General features: G+C 43.2%; 1 protein-coding gene across 2 annotated transcripts in view; it reads left to right on the forward strand.

Moving 5' to 3' along the window:
• The first annotated feature begins 654 nt into the window (after positions 1-654).
• Positions 655-22,793, forward strand: part of PTCHD4 (patched domain containing 4) — a 91,311-nt gene continuing 69,172 nt past the window's right edge. Inside the window, exon 1 of one of the 2 annotated variants that reach the window (XM_013194568.3) lies at positions 655-1,412. In XM_013194568.3, the coding sequence (XP_013050022.1) occupies positions 813-1,412 (600 nt within the window). In that variant the 5' untranslated portion in view covers positions 655-812. The remainder of the gene's footprint in view (positions 1,413-22,793) is intronic. The other variant, XM_013194569.3, reaches the window with a different exon arrangement.

The following is a 22,793-nucleotide window of genomic DNA, read 5'->3' on the forward strand; positions in this document are numbered from 1 at the left end:
GGGGTAGGGCTGGATGCCTCGGGGGGGTGGGGGTGGTGGCCGGGGGGGGGATGCAGCAGCCTTGGGACCGGGACACAGGGAGCGCAGCGTGGCTGCTGCCGTGGAAAGAGCTTCGGAAAGTGTCCGGGCAAAGCCCTCCTCCGGCAGCCGGAGGGGAGCAGGGGGACCCGGGGGGGTCGGGCGGGGATGGGGCGGGGGGATAGGGACGTTGGGGGGGGCACGGTGGGGTAGGGGGATGTTAAAATGCGGCATCATCCTCTCTCCCCGGCAAATTCCCCACGCATGTGTGTGAGGGGGGAGGAAAGAGGGGTGCAAAGCGGTGTTTCGGAGCCGGGGGGGGGCGGTTTCGGGGAGGGGGGGGGTCCGCAGCCGGCTCTGGCTGCACCGCCCGGAGAAGCGGGGCTGCGCGGAGCGGGCACTGCAGAGCCGGCGGCGCTCCCGGTGCAATGCCCGAGCCTCGGAGGGGAAAGGGGGGCACCCGGGAAAGGGTGGTGGTGGAGGGGGATGCTACTCGATCGGGGGGAGGGAGGAAGAGAAAAAGAGAGCGAGGAAAAAAAAAAAAAAAAAAGAAAAGGCAAGGAAAAAAAAAGCGAGGAAAAAAAAAAGGCAAGGACTCCCCCCCCCCCCCCCCCTTCTCTGCCCGGTCCCTTCCACCCCGACACACACACACCACACACACACACACACACCCCATTGATCAATATTTGGCTGTCTTGCTGCAACTTGCTGCAGTCTTTTAAAGGAGTAGTAGAGCGAGAGAGGGAGAGAGAAAGGGAAACTGACAGGAAGGGGTAAGGAGCTACACATGTCACATGTGCTTTCTAAGACGGCCAGGAGCATCTGCAGGCTGGATCTGGTGGAGGATGCTGCGGCAGGTGATACACAGAGGGCTCCAGTCGTTTTTCTACAAGCTGGGCTTATTCGTGAGCAGGCATCCGGTGTTTTTCCTCACTGTGCCCGCAGTCCTGACCATCATCTTCGGCTTCAGCCTGCTCAACCGCTTCCAGCCTGACACTGACCTGGAGAGCCTGGTAGCCCCCAGCCACAGCCTGGCCAAGATCGAGAGGAGCTTAGCCAGCAGCCTTTTCTCCCTCGATCAATCCAAAAGCCAGCTGTATTCGGACTTGCACACCCCGGGGAGGTATGGCAGGGTGATTCTCCTCTCCAAACCCGGAGGCAATATTTTGCATCAGGCTGATGTGATCCTGCAGATCCACCGAGCCGTGCTGGAAATGAAGGTGAACTACAAAGGCTATAATTATACTTTTTCCCATCTGTGTGTATTGAGAAATCAGGATAAGAAATGCGTGCTGGATGATATTATTTCAGTGCTAGAGGATCTGAGGCAGGCTGCCCTCTCCAATAAGACAACAGCCAGGGTGCAAGTGAGCTATCCCAACACTAAATTAAAGGTATGCTCTTACTGCATGCTTTTGCCAATTAAAGAGGCAGCACTTCATTTCTTGTCCTAAACAGCAGGAGAAATATAATCATATCTATCTCTTTCTCTCTAAATATGTGTGATCTGGGCTTTCCTCGGGAAGCAGCTGAAACTGGTGCCTTGCTATTGTTCTGTACGAGGAGGGAGGGCGGGGGACACGGTACGCTAAGGAACCGGGAGCAGCAGGGAGTGGAGAACAGCCTCGGGACCGGGAGAGACCTTGCAATGCCTTGAGGGATTAATGTATCAGGAAAAGGGACAGGAGGTCGTGAACTTGGGGATGGGGGGCTTAGGGGGGGTTCACTGTCACCTATTCCAGCCTCACTGTCGTGGCAGGGTAATTTATCTTTAATATGGCCAGAAAAAAAGGTTTTCCTCAATGGCACAGCAAGCTCCTGTGTCTCCCTGCCTCTGCGAGTGCCGTAGGAGCAGCGGGAGGTTTGGGCCAGGGGAGGTTCCAGGTGTCCTGCCTTCTTTTTCTGTTTCTTTACCTGCATGCAAAGAACGGGAAGGGAGGTGGAATTTTTTCTCTCTGTGTGAAAATAATTAGACCTGGTGCTGACTGATGCGCTGGAGTTTTGGGACAGATCCCATCAGCTAGAGGCTTCCAGCAGAGGCGAAATGAGGTAAAAGGTGAAAGAAGTTTCAGTCCTTCAGTCCTAAAATAATAAATAATTCAGCACAACTATCTCAGGAATATTCCCCTTGCACACCAGCACCTCTTGCCTTCTGACAGGGAGCAATCTGGCTCACTAACCTGCTATGAGCAAATAAGGTGTAAAGTTTGCAGGTGGAGGGTGGAAGAAATTTCTGCAAATTACAGCATATCTGCATGCTCCCCCAACCATCGCAGGATTTGCTTAACAGAGTTTAACAAAATCCTTAAGATGCTAGATACTCATGCTCAGGACGTAGGGAAGAAGACATAGTCCTTACCGTAGCCCCTCAAGGATGGGGGAGATAGTGCTCTTGCAAGTACCATCCACATCCTGAAGTTATCATTTGTTTCTTACTGTTTGTTTACTAGGAAAAAAAAAAAAAAAGGGAAAGGAAAACCAAAAAAAGTTAAGTCAGTCCCTGCCCCAAAAACTAAACCAGAAGTGCAGATTGTTTTTATTGGTCTTTTTCCTTCAGTAAAAGGGCTGGTTGGGACACATGGGATTTGGTCCCACTGCTGGACATGTTACAGTAATTGCTTTGTGCAGAGTTGTGGCTGTTTGAGCATGTGGAAATGGAAAGGTGTCCTTGCTGCTGTCAGAAAGTCCTGAGTGCAAGGAGTGCTAGAAACACCGAGTTACTCTGGATTAAATACCCCTGAATAATTTTTGTCATTTAGTTCATTATGAAGAAAATTCTGCTATTATGAAATAAATGTGCCTTCATTCCACTTTTTTTATTTATTTTTAAAGTTGAGATAAAGCTAATTTGGTGGAGACATGGATAATCTGGATTAATATTGCTATCACCCAGCCTTGTACAGAAATAGTTATTCTACTCTTAATCCAGATTAATTTCCTCATGTAGAGTAACCCTAAATGAGCCTGTCACAACTAGGTTGGGTCACTTGCAATGTGTTTTTTACCAAGAGTGTGCCTACAGCTCATCCTTTTTTAAAGATAAAAACAAAGTTCAAAAAAAAAAAAAAAGTGGCATGAATTAGAGATTTAATGGAATATAAGAGTGATTGGTAGATAATTCACATGGACAAATGTTTTCCCAAAGCATGGCACCTCCAATCCTCCAACTAGTTGTTGTGTAAGGAGTAGATGTCCTTAAGTATCTAGCTTTAAAGTGGGATAAAGCTGGGAGCTTCCTACCCACCTCTCAGTAAAGGAAGGTAAACCACCAAAATCTGTGGGTACACTTTAGAGAAAAACTAAAAAATACAACCTGTGTCTGTGGAAAGGCAGAGTCCCTGATGCTGCTGGGAAAAAGACACACACTTTGAAAGAGGTTTTCTTTCTCTGGTACAGCAAGGACTCATTTGTGGCATTGTGGTCAGCCATGAACCTTGGCTGGCCTTCAGCTACCCCATGTCCTCAGAGATTCATCTTCGCTGGTCTCTTTGACTCCAGCTGCTGGGGATAAATTACTGCTTTGCATAGATTAATTATCCAGGTGAGCCCCCATTCTGTCATCTCAGTGCCCCATCTATGAAGATACAGGGTTAGGAAGTTGAGGGGAAACATTTCTTGTTCTCCTTCAAGCCATGGCCAAAATCCCGGTTTAATCCAGGCTCCTGGATTTATTTACTGCCCCCCCGTCTCTGCACCTCTGAGAGAAGGCTGTGGAAACCTAGGCCTGTGCCACTTGCTCCAGGGTTGTCTAACCATGAACACCTTGGATGCTACACCCACTAAGGTAGATCAGTGTCTGGATGTCCAGCAAAGGCAACAACCCCGGTGGCTGTAGCCATGAGGTTTCTAATTTCTTTTTACTTGAGTCACGACATGAGTTGTGGCCAGACCTAATGGGAATGCAAACCAGAGAGCCAAGTCTGCCTGCCCTTACCTGGTTCATCACACTGACCAGTCCATATCCTTGGGAGCTATCTCAGCTAAACTTCCCTGTAAGCCATAAAGACCCAACAGGGTCTTCTAGGGTTTCCTCACTTTTTGTTTAATACTATTAGATTTTTTTTTGTCTTGTTCTTTTATGAACAACATGAGGTTGAATAAAATTCTTCTAAGAATGATCCTGTGGGTTTACAAACCATGAAGCTATCCCATCTGTGTGGTTAATCTGCATCTGACATGGGGCAAGTGTCAACCTGGGCTTGTTTAGGAACCACAGTGAAAATCTTGAGCTGTTCCAGCCCCTCTCCTGCTCTGTCTGGGACCTGCAAAACCTCTTGAACTCTTTTCCTTCTCTATATGCCAGATTTCATCAAACTGCTCTGGTTTTGAAACAGGTGGTTTGGGGCAAAGTGTAATGAAACTGCTTGGTTTTTCCTGAGAAAATCTGTCTTCGTAGAGTAATGATCATTTAATCTTTACTTGCTGAAGTATTGGAAGGGCTTATGGCCTTGAATACATCTATCTTCACTTCCTCTCCATAAGGAGGGAAGTCCTGGTCTCTCTATTCGACAGAGGAGGAGCAGAGAGATGGCACTTAACATCCACAGTGCAGATTGCAGCATGGTTTCAAATGCCTAAGGTGGGTTTAAAATCCACTCTGGCAAAGCAGGGGTCAATGTAGACAGGTTTACTCCTCCGAGAGGCCAGGTGAACCAAGATGTACGGAAATCCCAGCTCCCGTTGCTTTGGGGCAGTCCAGCACTGTTACAGCCATTGCTACGTGATGCTGCAGTCTGCAGCCCAGCCAGAAAAGTGCTTTGCCCAAGGTCATGCAGATAGAACGTGGCAAGCAGGAAACCATAGCTGGATGTATGAAGCCTGGATGGAGACTTCTGAGATATGTCGTGGGGCAAGATTGCTCATGTTTTCCCTAGGCCAGGTGGCGCAGCAGTGTTCCTGTACTTGGGGTGTGGATTGTGCCCTTATCACATAGACCAGGCAAATCTACACTGAGCACTGACCCTTGTAAACTGTGAACTCACAAGTGTGGTCCCAGGTATGATGTTTGTCTGGTAGTCATCCCAGACAGTACCAGGGAATGGCTTGGGAGATAGTACGAGTCAGGGTCCGTTCTCAGTATTCATAACTACTCTGTTTGTTCTGGGGATAATAGTGTGTATCTGCTTGGTTATGTGTTGCCCCTGACACATGGCCAGAGGTCTGAGGCATATTTTATTTATTAGTATGGACAGGCTTATTGATTACATGGGGATTGCTTCTTGTGTACTGTCAGATACGAGGAAGGAAACTGTGTTTAACCCTGATTTGTCAGCAAGCCCAGCAAATTTGCTGTCTTTGTCAGGGAACAATAATTTAAAGAGAGCACTGCAAAGAATGAAAATTATTTCAAAACACAGTCCTAACCTTGAAAAAAATACATATGTGAAAGCATTTTTTCCAAGTATTTCACTTTTACTCTTTCTTTTCACGTTTATTGTCTGAGAAAAGATAGTAACTTGGAACTTATTTCTCTGAGATCAGAACAAATACAACAACTGCTGGTTAGAAGGAGCCTTTGAGAGCAGATTGGTTTTCGTAATACTGCCTTCAATTATTTAAGTATCAGTCATTTATGAACACTACACTAAACAGCAGCCAATAAAACAGACATCTCAATTTCCAGAATTGTGATAAACACATCAACAGGATATTGAATCCTTTATTGCTCAAGTAGAAAAGTTACTTGCATTCACTTAACATCTTGAAACCTGTAATTGTGGATTTGTTACTGACCAGATTCTCTCTTTTTTTCTCACTCTAGCAGCTGTACTTCTTAATGAGTCTAGCTCCATTTGCATTTGTGGAGTTTTTGCTGCTCTAAGATTAATCCCTCCTTAGATAGCCCTGGCAGAGCATCATTGGACAGAGGGGATATAAGACCACACCCCACCCAGAGCAGAGCGGACATCTGCATATCAGCAGTAGCCACAAACTGATTATTGCTTCTGCAAAGTTTTTTCAGGTATGAGGTCACTCTGACAGCAAGTACAAGTGTTCTCCAGATGCTTCCTTGGTGGCAGTGCAGCTCTGTACCCATTCATGGTCCCTCCTGCCCCAAGCCAAGCCTGTGGCTCAGGATCCTGTGAAGTGCTTTTTGGCTGGCAAAAGCTGCTAAGTCAAATCAAAACAATAAAATGTGAGCAGGGAGAGGATCAGAAGAGGAAGGCTGGAGGCAGCAGATAGTTTTCATCTCAGCCTCTCGGATCAAGACATGATTGGGCAGGCTGCACTTGGAGCAGCTGCTCGGTAGCATGAAAGCAAGGCAGAATATTTTTGAAGGCAAGCGGCTTCTTCTGGCTCACAGGCTGGGAAAACGTATTTCAAAACAAAACAACACCAATACAACCCTGTTGCTCTTCCAGCTGCGTTTTTGTACTCTCCAGCAGGACGAGGCAGGGCTTTGGACCCACCTTGCTGGAGGGGCTGGTGGAGCTGCTGTCTGCAGTGGGTTTAGCTGTGTCCTTGACACAAGATGTCCCTGCAGCTCTTATGGTCAGACAGCCTGCTTCCTCACTGTGGGCAAGAAATGAAGCATTTCTTGCATGTTTAGGAAAATCATCCACTCCTTCATGCACTCAATACATTAAGAAAGGTCTCTTCCATAGCTCTGCTAGACTGGGCTCTTGTCTAAAAGGAAGGTCAGACCATCAGCCCTGACTGGGCTAGGGACATGTAACAGAATTAGTCTGTACCAGGACAAGCTGTCCTAAAGCTAAAAATAAAATAAAAATAAAATAAAAATAAAAATAAAAATAAAAATAAAAATAAAAATAAAAATAAAAATAAAATAAAATAGCAGGAATAGAGCAGAAACCTCTCAAAGCAATGTTAAGTTTTAGGGTGTTCTTTTTGCACTGGCATTCTTCAGGGCAACACATCACAGCCATAAATTTCCTCTGGGATAAATTCCACCTTCACTCTAGCAGGGCAATGGACAGCAGGTTCCTTGTGTTGGGGTCTCATTCCTTCCCCTCTAACAGTTGAGTTTAATGGCCACGATGATAAATACAAAGAAAATATTCTCCAGTTGCTCAGGGATTCAGTAGTGCAAAGCTTGGGTGGATAACTCATACTCAGAGGTCTGACCACTGATGGGGACAAGAGCCTTTAAACTCAGTCCTGCTAACTAGGGATTAATAACAGGAGCAAATTTAATGATGTCTCAACCTTACTATTACTTTTCAAGCATGTGACATACGATGCAGTTGTGTAAAGAGGCGAAGTCTAAGAATCAGGCAGCTGTGAGACATACTGTAATGCAGGCAGGGTATAGCACCACAGAGTCAGAGCTGTCTGGTATCAGAGAGAGGACGTGGTCTCCTCTAACATGGCAGATGCTGGTTTTAATTTTGGCTTTGCCCTTGACCTCACAGACGACCCTGGTCAGCTGCTTCATGCCTTTCCTTCCCAGCTATTCCGCTCTTTAGTTTTGTCAGCACTTGCGGGGAGGGACAGCCTTTTATGCAATGCCAGGCCATTTGGAGACCTTGCCGTGATGTGAATAATAATAAAGGAGCAATTGGAAGGTTGTTTGGGTTGAGAGAAAAGGAAGATGCAATTCCAAGTCCCTGTGGTGAGTAATAACTTCTCACCACTTTGGATCTGGGCTGAATGTCAACCAGTAGCCAAAGGTGGAAAGTCCAGTAACACTTTGTTGTCTTCCTATGATAGCTGTTCCTCTGTGGAGAGAAAAAAAAATAATATATATAAAAAATATATATATATAAGCATATATATAAAAAAATATTTATTTGTTAAATATTCAGAGTTAAACTCATAGCTTCATCCTGTAATGTGCGGGACGCTAAAAATGCCTCATTTTCTCTAGACGTCCTCAAACAGTGTTTCTATGCTGACATAACATCTTCTAAACTCAGCCATTCCCAATGTCTTTCTTTCCAAAATATGTTCGGAAAGGAGAGGAGAGGAAAGAAAAGGAGAGGGGAGAACAGGACAGGACATGACAGGACAGGACAGGAGACCCTTAAAAGTTGGAGGAACACTGTAAGGACAAGATGTCCGAAGTTCTTACATTTAACATCCTATATGTATACGTGTGTATACATGTTGCATACATGTCATTCTTAGTAAATAAAAATTATGTAGGTAAGGTTGTGCTGAATATTTTGAAAATACTAATCTAAAACAAAAACTATATTAAACCTTATCAGATATTAAGAGGTAAAGAGCCCTATGCAGAGGACTGCACAGTTATCATTACAGAAGTAATGGTGAAAAAAAATGCTGACAGGTTTTCTGAGGGGAATGAAGTAAGTGTTTAAAACCATGATCATACATTTCTATGAAAGCTTTTAATTTATGCAAACCCCACATCCATTGCACACTCCTGGTGCAAGCAGCAAAGCATGCTGTGTGTGGCTGAGACTTGAGCTGAAAAGCAGCTTTAAATACCTGTGAAACAAAGTCTTCTACAACTTAGGAAAGCAAGTACTGTGTGTAATGGTAAAGAGAAGGGAAGACAGAAAGTACAAGCTATAAAGTCTTTATACCTCTGTTGCTCACTGTTTTAGTCCTGATCTCTGATTTCCTACCTACCAAGGTTCAGGAGGTTCATGTGGAGAATAGATAGTAAAGAAACTGCTTGGTAGAGGAGCTGTGAGGCATCCTGCAAAGGGAGAGAGCAGTGAAAGTGCTCTGCTGTACTGCAGGGATGCTCACATGCAGTGGCACATGTATTAGTCTCAGTTTTACACTGGTCGGTCCACTGGGGAGCAGCAGCTTTGGGTGAAATGCTTGGAGATGGTCTTTGATGATACTCGCAAGTATGATGTGGTGGCAGCAGGAAGATTTCCAGCTATAAGAAATTACTGTGGAACCAGCTCAAGGACAAAGAGAATAATTTGTCAGTAGGCAACTCTGGTATGGCGCAGAGATTTTGCTGGAGATTTTATTCTCCTTGACCCTGCTCAGGCATTGGTGGGTAGTTCCTGCACAAGGCCAGTTCTGCAGGTCCAGCAGTGGCTCTGTGAGACATTGGTCAGCCCTCTCACAGCCACGAGGTCAGCCTTTCTCCCTGGTTTTGCATTTCTGGCCCCAAATGTTCCCTCTCCCAGTGCACTCTGCAGCCAGGGAGATGACATGGGATGGCAGATTGTGAGACTGGCATGTCACTACTTGTTTTTTAGTGCAGAAAGGTTTTACTCTGGTAATGGGCTACAATTAAGATGGAAAAAGTCATAGGTGTGTAAAATTTCTTCAATTCATATGAAGGCAGACATTCTGGCATCTCCCAGAATATTTTTTTCTTTAAAAATACCTATTGCACCAGCCCCAAAACCAGATTGCTTGTCTACTCTGAGGGCATCTGAGAAGACAAAGGGTTGTCCTGCCTGCCTGTCGCATGCCTTTGAAGGCAGTGCCACCTCCCAGAGGATTAAAGTGTAATGAAGCCCACCTACCTAAAGTAAGCAATTTGGGATTAAAGATTAAGCACCTAATAAATCAGTCCACCTCAATTAATTTCCTTGTGCAGCTGGTGGGAGACCTAGGAGATGCCATTGAATACCACCACGGGAAAGCCTGAATGGCTAATCTATATCCTTCCACAATATACAGGAAACAGAAAAATCACCTATAGGTCCAGTTCAGAGGGCACCTAAAAAGTTGCCCATGTGTAAGAGAGAGTCTCGCTTTTCTTGCACCTCATCTAGCTGTTCCCAAGAGTGTTACACAAGTGCTGTCATTCTGGTGGGGAAGTGTCATTCTTTCCATATACATGGTGTGATTTTGCATGTGTGTGAACAGCTAAATAAAGGGTACAGTGATTCTGAAGTGACCATGGACTGTTTTGCTACTTCTGCGCTAAATCACACATTATCTGTGCTGCTTGTAGGGAAGGCCCATAAAATTTCACCTGAATCTTTTTCTCTGAGAAGTTACAGTACTCCTGAAAATAAAAGTCTCTGTGAAATAATGCCTACCTTGCATTAGTTTTTGTCTTGGGGGGAGAAAAGGGCAGGGTCTGGTAGTTTCTCTTGGACATGCCCCCAGTTAAATACCTATATTTTTCATGATGCAATAGTTCTTTCAAAGTGTTATTTCAGAATTGTTCCAAGATAATTTGCTCTCATACTATTCCATAGATTAGAAAATAGAGGGTAAAAATAATACTTTAAAATGAAATGTTTTCCCACATTTTGAACTGAAATAACTCTCAGAACTTTTTCATGTCAAATTTCAAACTCTGGGGAAGTGGAGAATGCTCCGTTTTAAATAGTGTAGAGAAATGAGGTCTTCAAACTCTGCCCAGCAGGTTTGCTGCATGGCTGAGGACACAACCCAGTCTTGAAGGACGTGAGTGTGCCCCCATCAGAACGCTCTGGCTCTTGTGAACACCATATTTCATTGGAGACCAAGGCACTGTATTGATGGGCCAAGTGATCCTCACTCCCAGACTTCCAAAAGGGTTTAATTCATAAAGCAATATGCAGTTCATTAAGAAGAAAGATGCTGTTAGCAGTACTTCATTATGCAATGCAATCTGTTTGACATGGCCTGAGACTTAAATACAAATCGCCTTTTTCCCAGACGTTTTCCAGGATGGCTTCTTAGAATAGATCTTGATTCATTAACTAAATGCATTAACAATTTCAAAGATGAGCAGATACAACATGAAAATATTTTTTTTCTCCTTAAAATCCACACTCACTTTGCTCACTTTCTTGACTCGTTCTACTGAGAGAAGTGCAAAACTACCCTCAATAGAGACCTCACCACAAACTGTTCTGGATCCAAATGGCAAACACGTTTCATCTCTTCAGGAGCAGTTGGAAAGTGTGGTATTAGATGCTCTACCAATGATGTTTCTTCATTAAAAAACATTAATTATCCTCTCCATTGGTTGATAGTCGGCTGAATATGAGCCAGCAGTGTGCTCAGGTGGCCAAGAAGGCCAACAGCATCCTGGCTTGTATCAGAAACAGTGTGGCCAGCAGGTCTAGGGAAGTGATTGTCCCCCTGTACTCGGCTCTGGTGAGGCCGCACCTCGAGTACTGTGTTCAGGTTTGGGCCCCTCGCTACAAGAAGGACATGGAGGTGCTCAAGACAGTCCAGAGAAAGGCAACGAGGCTGGTGAGGGGTCAGGAGAACAAGTCTTACGAGGAGCGGCTGAGGGAGCTGGGATTGTTCAGCCTGGAGAAGAGGAGGCTCAGAGGCGACCTTATCGCACTCTACAGGTACCTTAAAGGAGGCTGTAGCGAGGTAGGGATTGGTCTATTCTCCCATGTGCCTGGTGACAGGACGAGGGGGAATGGGCTAAAGTTGCGCCAGGGGAGGTTTAGGTTGGATATTAGGAAGAACTTCTTTACTGAAAGGGTTGTTAGGCATTGGAATGGGCTGCCCAGGGAAGTGGTTGAGTCACCATCCCTGGTGGTCTTTAAAAGATGTTTGGATGTAGCCCTTAGTGATATGGTTTAGTGAAGGACTTGTTAGTGTTAGGTCAGAGGTTGGACTAGGTGATCTTGGAGGTCTCTTCCAACCTAGATGATTCTGCGGTTCTGTGATAACTTATTTTCTATCTGCAAGTAAAACCTGCTGGTCACCCGGTTGACATACACACAGTTATCATTCTAAATTGTATAGGAAGTTGGGGCACAAGCAAAGAAACATGAGCATTGCTGAATACTTACAGATGTCTCTCCAAAGCATTCTTTCCCCAGGCTTCAAGATTACCAAAAGTATTATTAGGCTTTAGGTACATACCCAAAAATAAATTCACAAGCTTGACAAGCTGAAGAGCTCCCAACCCTTCTGAAGTTTTGCATGATTTTTTTTTTTTTTAGTAGAATTTAATTTAAAAGAAAAGATTTATTTATTTATTTGTTTGTTTGTTTGTTTATTTACCTCCTAACAGAATCAAGTTTTTATTACTGCAACTTTTGCCATTTTCTTGGTTCTAGTGTTAGATTTCAGAGGTGGGAGGAAAAGGAGTGCATCCTTGAAGGGAAAATGTGTTATATAAATGCCAAATACTATACTAGCATATGTTCAATGATCTTTTCATCAGAATATTCACCTCAAAAAGAGAGTTAAAACAGGTAATTTGTCACTACTTAACAGATCTGTACAAAGCTCCCTTCAGAATGATTCTGACACTTTTTTGTTGGAAAACCCAACTAATCTTTGAAGTAGCAAAAAATGACAGGGAAAAATAAAGGCAGAAAAGGATTTTTTTTTATTTTTTATTTTTTTATTTCCACTTCCTTTAAAGCAGCTAAGTAAAAGGTAACCAAGACAGAGAATAACCCAGGATGAAACTCAAAGAATCAATTACATCCTTAAACCATTGGACCAATTTGAACTGGGTCTTTCTTATAGCCTCTTCAAGCAGAAAACAGGGCAGGAAGGACAGCTGTTACGTAAAGGAACGCTTTGCACAGTGGAATGGTGATTTTGGTGCAGGACCACATCTTCAAGAATTCATATTCTGCTGCAACTCAGATCTTCCTCATCACATTGATTTTTCCATCACAGAGGATTGCTATGGTGCAGCTGGAGAAATTCAGTCAGAGGCGTTGGAGTTTTATGGGCAATCTCATGCTTCTGTGTAACATTAAGAGGTCAAAGATGTAAAAGGTTTATAAGGTCAGTCTAGCCCATTTCCTGGCTAGTATGGGGAAATCCTAATAGAAAAACTAATTCAGATTGGCTTGGATGGGAAATCAGTTATGTGGGTTGGAAAGTGGCTGAAAGATTGTAAATAAAGAATCATGATAAATGATAATGTAACAAGTTTATGGAAGGTATCTTTCATGGTATCTTGAGAATTTGCATTAGGTCTGGTCTCATCTAACATCTCTATTAATTATCGGAAAGTGGAATTGAACTGTGCAGAAATGGAATTCACAGATAGTATTAAACAAGGAGGAGTTGTCAGCACCAGCTGAGTCAGAGAATTTACACAGACACAACTGGAGCAGTTAGGAACTTGAGCAGAAAATAGAACAAGTTTCTGCAGAGTTTTGGTTGCATTCTGGTCCCCACTGGCCAATCTGGGTTTGTCCCTTGAAACAGATTCCTATTAGCTGAGTATTGCAAATGCTGTATTGAAGATACGGTGCTTAAATGGTATGACCAAGGTCAAAGACAAAGTTGATGTGAAAGTCAGGATTTTATAGCCCCCATGGAAAGAGCATTTGGTTTTAATTCTGACTCTGACACTGCTTGGCAAGTATGGATATTTCACTGCTCAGTGCTGTCCTTCATCCTTCGTCTTATTAGCGACCAAGTTCTGCAGGACAAATATCACTCCATACATTGAATTTGAACAGTGCTTCGGATGTTGTAACTGATGTGTTAAATAATCATGGAAGCCTTGATAGATTTTCCTTTTGTCTTGGTCCTTTTTTTAACTTTCTAGAATGAAATCAGTTTTATTCTGGATTTTTGTGCTGACTGTGAATTTTTAATGGGCTGGACTTGTAGCGGTTTTGCCATTTTGTGCTAAATTCCCCAGGACTTTAAATTGAAAAACCCTCATAAGCATGATGTCACTAATTGGCTCCATGTTGTCCCTGTTGAATTTTGTCATTCGCTAATGAGGTTCTGGTTATGCCAGAGAAAAAGTCTTGAAGCTGACAGTGTAAAAGCTCAATTGAACAGGATACTTAAAAATATTCAGCTGGATCTGTTCTGCTGTGTTTTGGTCCCAACTGAGTGCAATTGCAGACCAAAAGCTGCACAAGTCTCCAGGAATACATTGGTGATGTTTGTGAAATGGATTGTGGAGTTGGGCCACTTCTCTTTCTCTTCACAAACGCCCACAACAGCAGGACATTTGCTACAGTGAGTGGTACTTGGTCAGGTCTGGAGAGTCAGACCCTGCCCTACCACCCATACAGGGAGTCACTGTAGGAAAATGTATCCTAAGTGCCAAAGATGGGATACATTTCTTCTATTTGAGCCCTTTTATGTTCACTGTCTAGTCTAAACGGGGCCCAATAAGTAGCCAGAGAAGGGAATGGCGAACCTTCAGAAGCAATGCATTTCTCTTTTTCTAAACATTTACATCATGAGGAAATAAACTTGCTCATTGGAGACATCACAGATGAGAAAAAATGCTTTGATTATGCATTTACCTTTCAGTTGTTTAAAATTAGGCAGCTGAATTCCACTACACATTCATTTGGAAAAAGAAAAGAAAAATCACATCAAATTTCCATAAGCATGGGACTATACTAAATCTGCAGATCATTACAGCAAAGACTCATGTCAGGTGAAGTGTTTCTGAATGACCAAGGGAATAATCTATATTTGCATTGACTTGAGAGGAAATTTCCCAGCATCTTTTCATGGGGAAATTTGAGGTTTCTTCCCAAGCTCATTGCAGCTTTGTTTCACAGTAAATCTCTGTCAAGGTTTTGGAAAACTTTTATGGAAATTATTATTGGACAGTTGCAAAGGATCTAAAATATATTAATCTGAATAAGGAATTAGCTTTCACTGGAGGATCCAGAATCAAATACCATCCTCCTGTAAAATAGATTTCCAGATACTAGCAGTTTATTGCATAAGTGAGACAGAGATTTTGTAGTGTGCTCAGAAGACGAATATTGAGATTCTATCCTCTGGCAATGCTTTGCCATGTGTTTACTCTTTGGCTTATTTTATCAGATTTTTCCCTAAATATTTATTTCTTTAAAATCCAAAGGTGTCTAAATTACCACAAAACCCCACCATCTGCAGCATTTTTCTTTTAAATTAAAAGGCCAGTCATTACCTTTTCTTCCACAACCAAAACTTTTCCAAATAGATTATGCTAATATGAATTATAAAATCACTTTGCAATCCAGGAGATTTTGAAAACACTTTTTTTTTTTTTTTTAACATATATTAAATTAAAGTAACTTTAAAATGTCTATGTGAGGAACAAGTTTTGATGTCTTGCAAGGAAACATTCCAGATATAAAGGCTATAAAGTTATTATTACTATTATTATATACAATGAATACACATTATTATAAGTGTATACTTATATACTGTAGCTGAATATTCTTCCTACTTGGTAGCTTAAAGTCATTCTTAACAATGGAACTGCATTAACATATAAATCTAGGAACAAGTATAACTCAACTTTAAGCATTTAATGCAGGTATTTAAATCGGGATTTGAGAAATTATTGGCTTTAAGAGGATTAATGCTCCCAAGAATGAGACCCTAAGACTGAAGAGACATCTAAGACCAAAATCAGCCTCTGGAGGAACCCCATTTTTCTCATCCACCTCAGCAGGCAGCCAGGTAGCCCCAGCATTTTTAACCAGGCAGGCTCTGTTAGGCAGTGTGAGTCAGGGCTTCGGAGAATAAATTTTGACTTTTCATGTTTTGAGTCTTGTTCTGGTTGAAGAGACACATCCAAATCAGAAACTCTGCTTGAAGTTAATAGCAGCTGTGTACTCACACGAAAGGACAAATACTCAGCCGTGAAATACAGCCACCTTGAGGATGAAATTATTCAGGTGTTGCAGAGCTGACACTGCCACTGAACTACAAGCTTTGAGCTCAAGAATTAAAGAAAACCTGAGCCAGCTGGCAGCAAGGAGGGAATTATTTTTTATTATTTTTTTCTCATTGAATTTTGCATAAACCTGGATTAGTTTTCCAGTTCAGTTTACCTCATTCCACAAAAATTGCTGCTCCGTGAGCTTGACAGGGATGAGGTGCAGACTCAGGAAGGAGAGGGAAGGGTTCCCTCTTTTGGCAGCATCACCAGGTTATACCATGAAATACAGCAACTAGAGAAACTCCAGCAACAGAAGGGAAGAACTTCGGAGCATGGGCAGCTTCTCTAGTTGTGTATTTGTACAGCACCTTGCACAGCGGGGTCTTGGGCCATGCCAGAACCTCATGGTAACCAGTGACTATGGTCTGAACTGAGATCTCAGCATCCTCTGTACCTCTTGTGGTTCCTCTCTGGCCTGAGCAGTGCTAATGCTACATCAAGATGAATTGCTCCCAGCATGTGGAGCTTGATAACGGCAATTGTTACCAGCTCCTGCAATCTCTAGATGAAGGTTTTGGGCTGATGCAAAATGTTCAGGTTGTTGCACACTGTTGTTTAACACTTGTTTATCGTTGCAAATGTGCTCTGTGCTGTCTGAGACAGCATAAGAAGCACCCTCTCCCACAGTGAATGGTTGAAAAAATAAATAAATGCTGGGCCTGTAATGTCAGCAGTCTTCCCGTGGTAGACCTTTGCAGTGATGGGAGGCAATGAGAAGCCCGAAGTGAAGAAGATAACAGGAACTTTTAAAATCTTTTTGTTTATTTATTTATTTATTAGATTGTAATAATAATTAAAGAAAACATTTTAGAGAATCACTGAATACCACCTTCAAGTTTATGGGCTACTATGAAAAAAATATCAAGAAGGCCATGCTTTACAAAGAGATCTCAAGAAGTATTTTGCAAAAAGAAAACTACCTGCTTATATTCATATGTGGGAGTGAAAACTCTCCTTGAATATTTTGAATCCAAAATACCTTAGGTGGGAGTCAGCTATCTCTTATGCAGATCCAGAATCACAGCAAAAGTTATATTTTAGTGTATGAATACCGGTGTACTTAAATGCCTCCTTCCCACTATCCCCTTCCAGATTCAGGACCAACCTTAGGAAATGAAAAAACTCAAAAACATCTGAAACTTGACATATTTTTGGCTCTCTCCATCTACCAAATGGCCAAGCTCATTAAAATACAGTGTGTGCTGGAGGGGAGGAGGGGGTGCTTTAGAGTAGAGAAATGGCTTCACAACGCCAAGTTTGAGTTTGTTTTTTTTTTAAGAGAGAAAGAGAGCGAGAAAAAAAAAAAAAGATTAATTCTCTCATAAGAAATTTTCAGCAAGAAGCATAAAGTGTTCTTAAGTGTAGCTGCTTTCTACAGTACCTTGTTATACCTTATGGAGTGCTGCATGAATGGAGCTCTCCTGAGCAAGACCTGGGGTGAGAACAAGCAGCACCCTGCATTCAAAGCCTGGGCTTAGCTAAGCCTGCAAACTGCTTAGCTGGAAGTTAACCTCAAAACCACCCTAGCCCCAAAATCTTGTCACATCACGCTTGGCTCTGTGATTTCCAGCATTTCTTTTTTCCTTGCCTTTGATAAAACATTATTGCAGCCTTTCAGTACTTTCGCTGCTGGTCCCCAGAGAAACTGAGAAGAGCAGAGACAAGAGAAAATTAAAGAGATGTTTGCCAACATAAAACATATTTTTTTTTTTAAAAAGGCACTCTTTTCTGTGTCATTATTGAAACTTCAGATTGTAAGAGCTTAAGTGATTCTTGTGGATCGGCTACGCTCCTCACTTCTTATTCTCTGCTGTTTATTGTTTAACATTTCCATCATATGAAGTGATAACAAAGGCAAGTCCAATTCCTTTTGCTTCTTGTCAGGTTCTCTTCCCAATTCTTGTGTGTGTTGGACAAAACAATGTAGAGAAAACAATTAAAAGAGGTACACAGTGGGATGCACACAAAGCCAGAAGGTTTATGAACCTGTCAGCAAAAACCTGTGACCCATTTTAGGGACAATTTTTGTCCCCTCAGAAACCCTTCAGCTTGGCTATGTGAGTGCATGAAGTTTTTGTTCCTTTTTTCTTTTGTTGATATAGAAAGACAGAAAGAAGGCAGGAAAGGGGGTTTTATTGATTTTTGGTGTTTTCTACTTTTTTTTTTTTTTTTTTTTTTTTTTTTTTTTACTGTAGGAATTAGATTCTTGTTTACCCCTTAACTGCATGGACTTCAGGGAAGTTTTAAGATTAAGCCAATACCAGATACAGAAAAAAAAATCTGTTGTAATATTGTCCTATTTACACCCATGTGGAGAAAGCCATGGCAGTCTTGAAATAATAAAATGCTCTTGGATGTCACTGGGGGCAAGACAGCTTTGATTCATTAACCTTGCTTATACTTTTCTGCCAATGCCATTCAAATCCCTGCATCTGGGAGAAAGATTTATTTGTTAAAAATTGGACAGGTGTGTTCTTTCTCCCTCTTTCCAGCAGCTCATTTCAGTCTTTCTTTTTTTAAAGAGCCGGAAGGCCCACAATACCTACAGAACCCCCCAAAGCATTTTCCAGCTGTATTATGGAACAAACTATCTTGGTGTGTCATGCCTTAAACATGAAAACTGGACTACATGGACGATTGGTCTGCATCAAAAAAAATATATTTTTGTTTTGTACTAACTATAATTTTCTTGCCTTCCTTTGAACATTTTTTAGCATTGAGTTCGAGTTGTATGTGAAATTGGAATTAATATGAACTGTTCTTTAATATAAAATATCCATGCTCTAGATTCTGAGAGCTTGCCAAATATGGAAGTTGGCAAATGTGTTCTTCCTTGACATGCCTGCACATATAAGTGAGATGGGTTAATGGTCTATATCCAAACAATGCTGTTTTGCACATCTCCCTTGAGCCAGTGCTCCCTCCTTAGAAATTCATTCCTACTTTTCTCCTTGGCACAAAGAAAATCGTTGGGGATGAACAATAGCTGTGCACAAGACAAGGAAGAAAAGCTCAACTCTTCAAATTGGACCTGAATAGCTGAATTCATGGCTTAGCACCTGCCAGAGGCATAGAAATGGTCCCAGTTTGCACAGCCGGAGGGCCACAACTCTACCATCCAATGCAGAACTCATAAAGCCATGTGGCGTCTCATTTTGTAAGTCAGTCATAAAGCAGGATTTGAAAATATGAAAAATATGAACTCTGTCCAGCTTGTTGATGTGAGGAAGCATGGGGATTCTGGGGTAGAAAAACAGTTTGGGGGCAAATTGCTGCACCTTAATATGAAGTTCCTGGTTTGTTGCCCTCCATCCCACTGCTATCGAGCTGGGCTGAAAATAGGGCAGGTGGGAGAATATGTCTCTGCTCAAAAATTTCCAGTAATCAGGCCATGGCTCCTGTGCACAGCAAAGGTAAAACACTCATCTGCAGTCACAGTCCCGGCTGCTTTCCAGACCAGAGGCAGTGCCGGAGTTATTCATGCCACCCCATCCCTCTCCCACACTGCACACCCTTTGCATGTCGACCTGTTCCAGAACAGTGGTGAGACCCTCAGAAATGGGGATGGGGCTTGAAACACCCCTCAGAGGTCCACACATACATCTAGGGTGGCATGGTGCAGCTGCACAGGGCTTGCAAACTCCCATTGCTTGGGAGCAGGCATGGTGTGAAGCATGACCCGGGGGAACAGCATGGAGCTGGGACAGGGGAGGGTCAGTCTGGGTGTTAGGGAAAGGTTCTGCACCCAGAGGGTGGTCAGGTACTGGGACAGGCTCCCCAGGGCAGTGGTCATGGCACCAAGCTGCCAAGAAGCATTTGGACAACGCTCTCAGACATAGGGTCTGGTTTTGGGTGGTCCTGTGCAGAGCCAGGAGCTGGACTCCGTGATCCTTGTGGGTCCCTTCCAACCAAGGATATTTTATGATTCTATAATTTTGGGGGTGGAAACACTTGAAACTTTTTATTCTGTGGGGTTGAGCTTAGGGTAGCTGAAGCTGGCCGGGAGCACTCTCCTCTCTGCTCAGCACCCCGGGGAGGTGGGAAGGATCGAGGCGATGCGGGGAGGTGGCAGCCCGCAGTGCTGCTCCCAGGCAGGGCTGCGCTGAGCAGCTGCCAGTGGCACAGCGTGGTTAGGCTGCTCGGCTGCTCACAGGATGCAACTGCTGCCTTCATTACCTCTCACGCTGTATTTTCTCCTTCCAGGCTCTTTAAGGAATCCTGCTGTACAGTCCTACTTTTATTTTTCATTTGCTACAAAGCCTACTTTTTTTTTTTTTTTTGTATTGTTTAACCACTTTCTTCCTATATACCCTACAAAGCACACTCCCCAGTCAGTTTGCCCATAACCATCCCTTGGACATGAATCCATTCATGGGTTGGCTGGGGAAACTGCTATTCTGTGTTGATTTTTTTGCTGTCATCCTTCATCTTGCGGTATTTAGGAGCCAGGGTACTGGGATGCAACTCGACTCTTTGCTCTGTGCAAACAGAAAATCTCCACTCACAGGAAAAAGCTGTGAAAAACAGAGTGCTGAGCTCAAGGTGACTGCGTTCAAGGCTTTCCATCCTGGACAGGACAGAGCACAAGCTCAGAGGACAATAGAGCAGTGGGGAGGGAGCTGTGGCTCTGTGCCTGCTGGAAACAAGAGGACAGCAGTATTTTAAGACTGACTTGCTAGATTTACACACCCAGGCTCAGGCACAATTTGAGGGGTCCTGCCAACACGAATTCCCTGGGGAGGGCAAACCAGTGTCACCGACAGCCAGTTGTGCTGAGCCAGCCACTGCATGGCTCTTTCTCTCCTGTCAAGTAAACCATGTCACCAGTCCCCAGGCTGGGCGCCCAAAGCCATCTGTGCCCTTTATCCATCTTACATCCATCCCACAGGGCTGGGGTGCAGCCACCTCACGCTGCCTGCACTGTCAGTGTCAAAGCTATTTCCCTGCTGTGCCCGAAGTCCTGCTGCTGGTGGAGGGAGTATTAAAGAGCAGATAGATCAGCTGTGCCCCAGAATTACTTCCAAGTGCTTGCAGTCCTTTCTGTGCTGCCTGTAACCCCTATCCTCCAGCAATTCCCTTCCCCACACCAGGGAGATGTCTAGTAACAGCCAACATGGGTACTACCCAGCAACTTCAAGGACACCACTGTGTCCTTGGTGCAGGTTAGGCCAACCAGGGGCAAAGCTGTTCTGGGATTGAGCTGAGTAATAAATCCATCCCTCTTTTCCCAGAGGAACTGGTCTGGGCTCTGAAATGGACAAAGCAAGAGTTTGACCTTGATAGTGAAGGAGTCAGTTGAGCAAGGAAGAGCTTGAAGATAGGACAAAGAATACAGGGACTTGAAAAGCACGTGAAGGTGAGATACAGCCTAGGGGGGGAAGGTTTGGTGCAGAGTGAGTTGGTCACTGAGAGCACTTATCTTGTATTTTCTTTCCTGAAGGATGTGCATGGGAAGCAGAAGGAGAAAGGACACCCTTTTAAGGTTTCCCTCCAGCCTCCCCCTTTCAAAAGGTTTCACTTGACAGAGCTGCCTAGTTTAAAAACCCAGTGGTGATACCAGATGAACAAAGTGGGGAAGACCACTCAGAAATGCTGCATGTCCAGCACCTGGAGTATTGAATCTCTTCTGCAGAGAAGAGCTCTCTAATAGCAATCACACTTTGCTATTGCACTCTTATGAATTCCTCCATAATTTGTTTTACTTGGAAGGAATGGATCTGGGCTAGGAACAATTTGCATTCTCTGTTATTAATCCTAGGATATATAGATCTCTTGAAATATTTTTCTCCTGTTCTTGTCTCTTTTCAAATTATCTGAATGAAAACTAGAAAACCCAAAACAGTAAGAGAAAGGAGCACGAGCCCAGACTCATCAGAAAGAAATGCAGACATTTCTGGTTGTCTTTTGGGAGTTCTGGGTGCACACGTCCTGCACTTAAAAATCACTCTAGTGGTCCTTAATATCTCTAGTAGGGTGTTCAAGCTCTGTATATTTGTTAACCTGTGGGACATGCCAGTGAAGGGACCAAAAATGCAGGGATGGCAACTCTGGCAGCTAGCTTTGTTCTTCCATCCTTCGCTGGGGGTGGGTTAATCTCTCCTGACTTCTTAGCCTGATAAAATTTAGGATCAAGTCTAAGTAGTCTTGTGGCTGTGCTGTAAATGGAGAGAGACCTGCATAGGGCAAGTCTGTTTTCAGCTCATACCTTAGGTTGGGGCAGATCATCCTCTGGACGTGCCTGCCTCTTCCCGATGTTTATAAAATTCATTTAGTTGAGTAGCTGGTGAGCTGAATATCACCATTGCCAAATAGCTGGAAATAACTTAATTGCTCTTTATTGCAGCAGAGACCTAGAGTACTATTTCCTAGACAGCTTCTCATGACCATTTTCATACATTTTATTTTTTGTTGAGTGAACATGGCCATTGCTGAATTCCTGTTCCCAGTCAGCTGAGGTGCAAATTTACCTTGAATGTGTTGCCCTTGGGGATCACTTGTTCAGAACTGTTTACCCATAGTTGAGCAGTTCAGAAGAGTTGTAGATTTTCCTGAAGCATACAGGGACAAACACAACAAGCAGACTGGTGGGTGTGCAAGAGCACCAACACAGCAATGAGGGCAGGCAAACTGTTCTGCTGGCATAGATCAGCATTACATGTGACTGTTTCAAAGGGATGCTTCAGGATTTGTTGGTAATTGGTGGCTTTGCAGTTGGGATCAACTGGTGTAAAGTCTTCATGGATAACTATGTTAGGGGCAGGGACAGAGAAATCTATTTGATGAAGGAGAAGAACTCCCTCCAAAGTTTTACTTTAAGTCTAGAAGGAGGCAAGAGCAAACCAATATGTTAAACCTTAACTAATGTTACAAAGAAAGAAGTATGGTTTTTTTTTGTTTGTTTTGTTTTTACCTTGAAAATCTCAGGTGAACTAAAGCAACAAAATTCATCCTAATCTGTGTGGATTTTAGTGTAATACTTTCTATGACCTATATTTGGTAGAATAGGAATGTCCTTATCGAGGGAAGAAACGGCTGCATTAATTTCATTAAGATGTTTATCACACAGTATATTTCAACAGACATCCCTGGTTGCCCTCTGCTGAACATTTTTTAGCTTTTAAGATAAAATAGAGTTTAACTAGGATTTCATGCTTTGTCTGTGCATTGCTATAGAATCGTAGAACCATTTTGGTTGAAAAAGACCTTTAAGATCATCAAGTCCAACCATCAACCCAACACAACTAAGTCTACCAATAAA

The sequence above is a fragment of the Anser cygnoides genome, chromosome 3, assembly GCF_040182565.1.
Source record: "Anser cygnoides isolate HZ-2024a breed goose chromosome 3, Taihu_goose_T2T_genome, whole genome shotgun sequence".
Taxonomy (NCBI): Eukaryota; Metazoa; Chordata; class Aves; order Anseriformes; family Anatidae; genus Anser; species Anser cygnoides.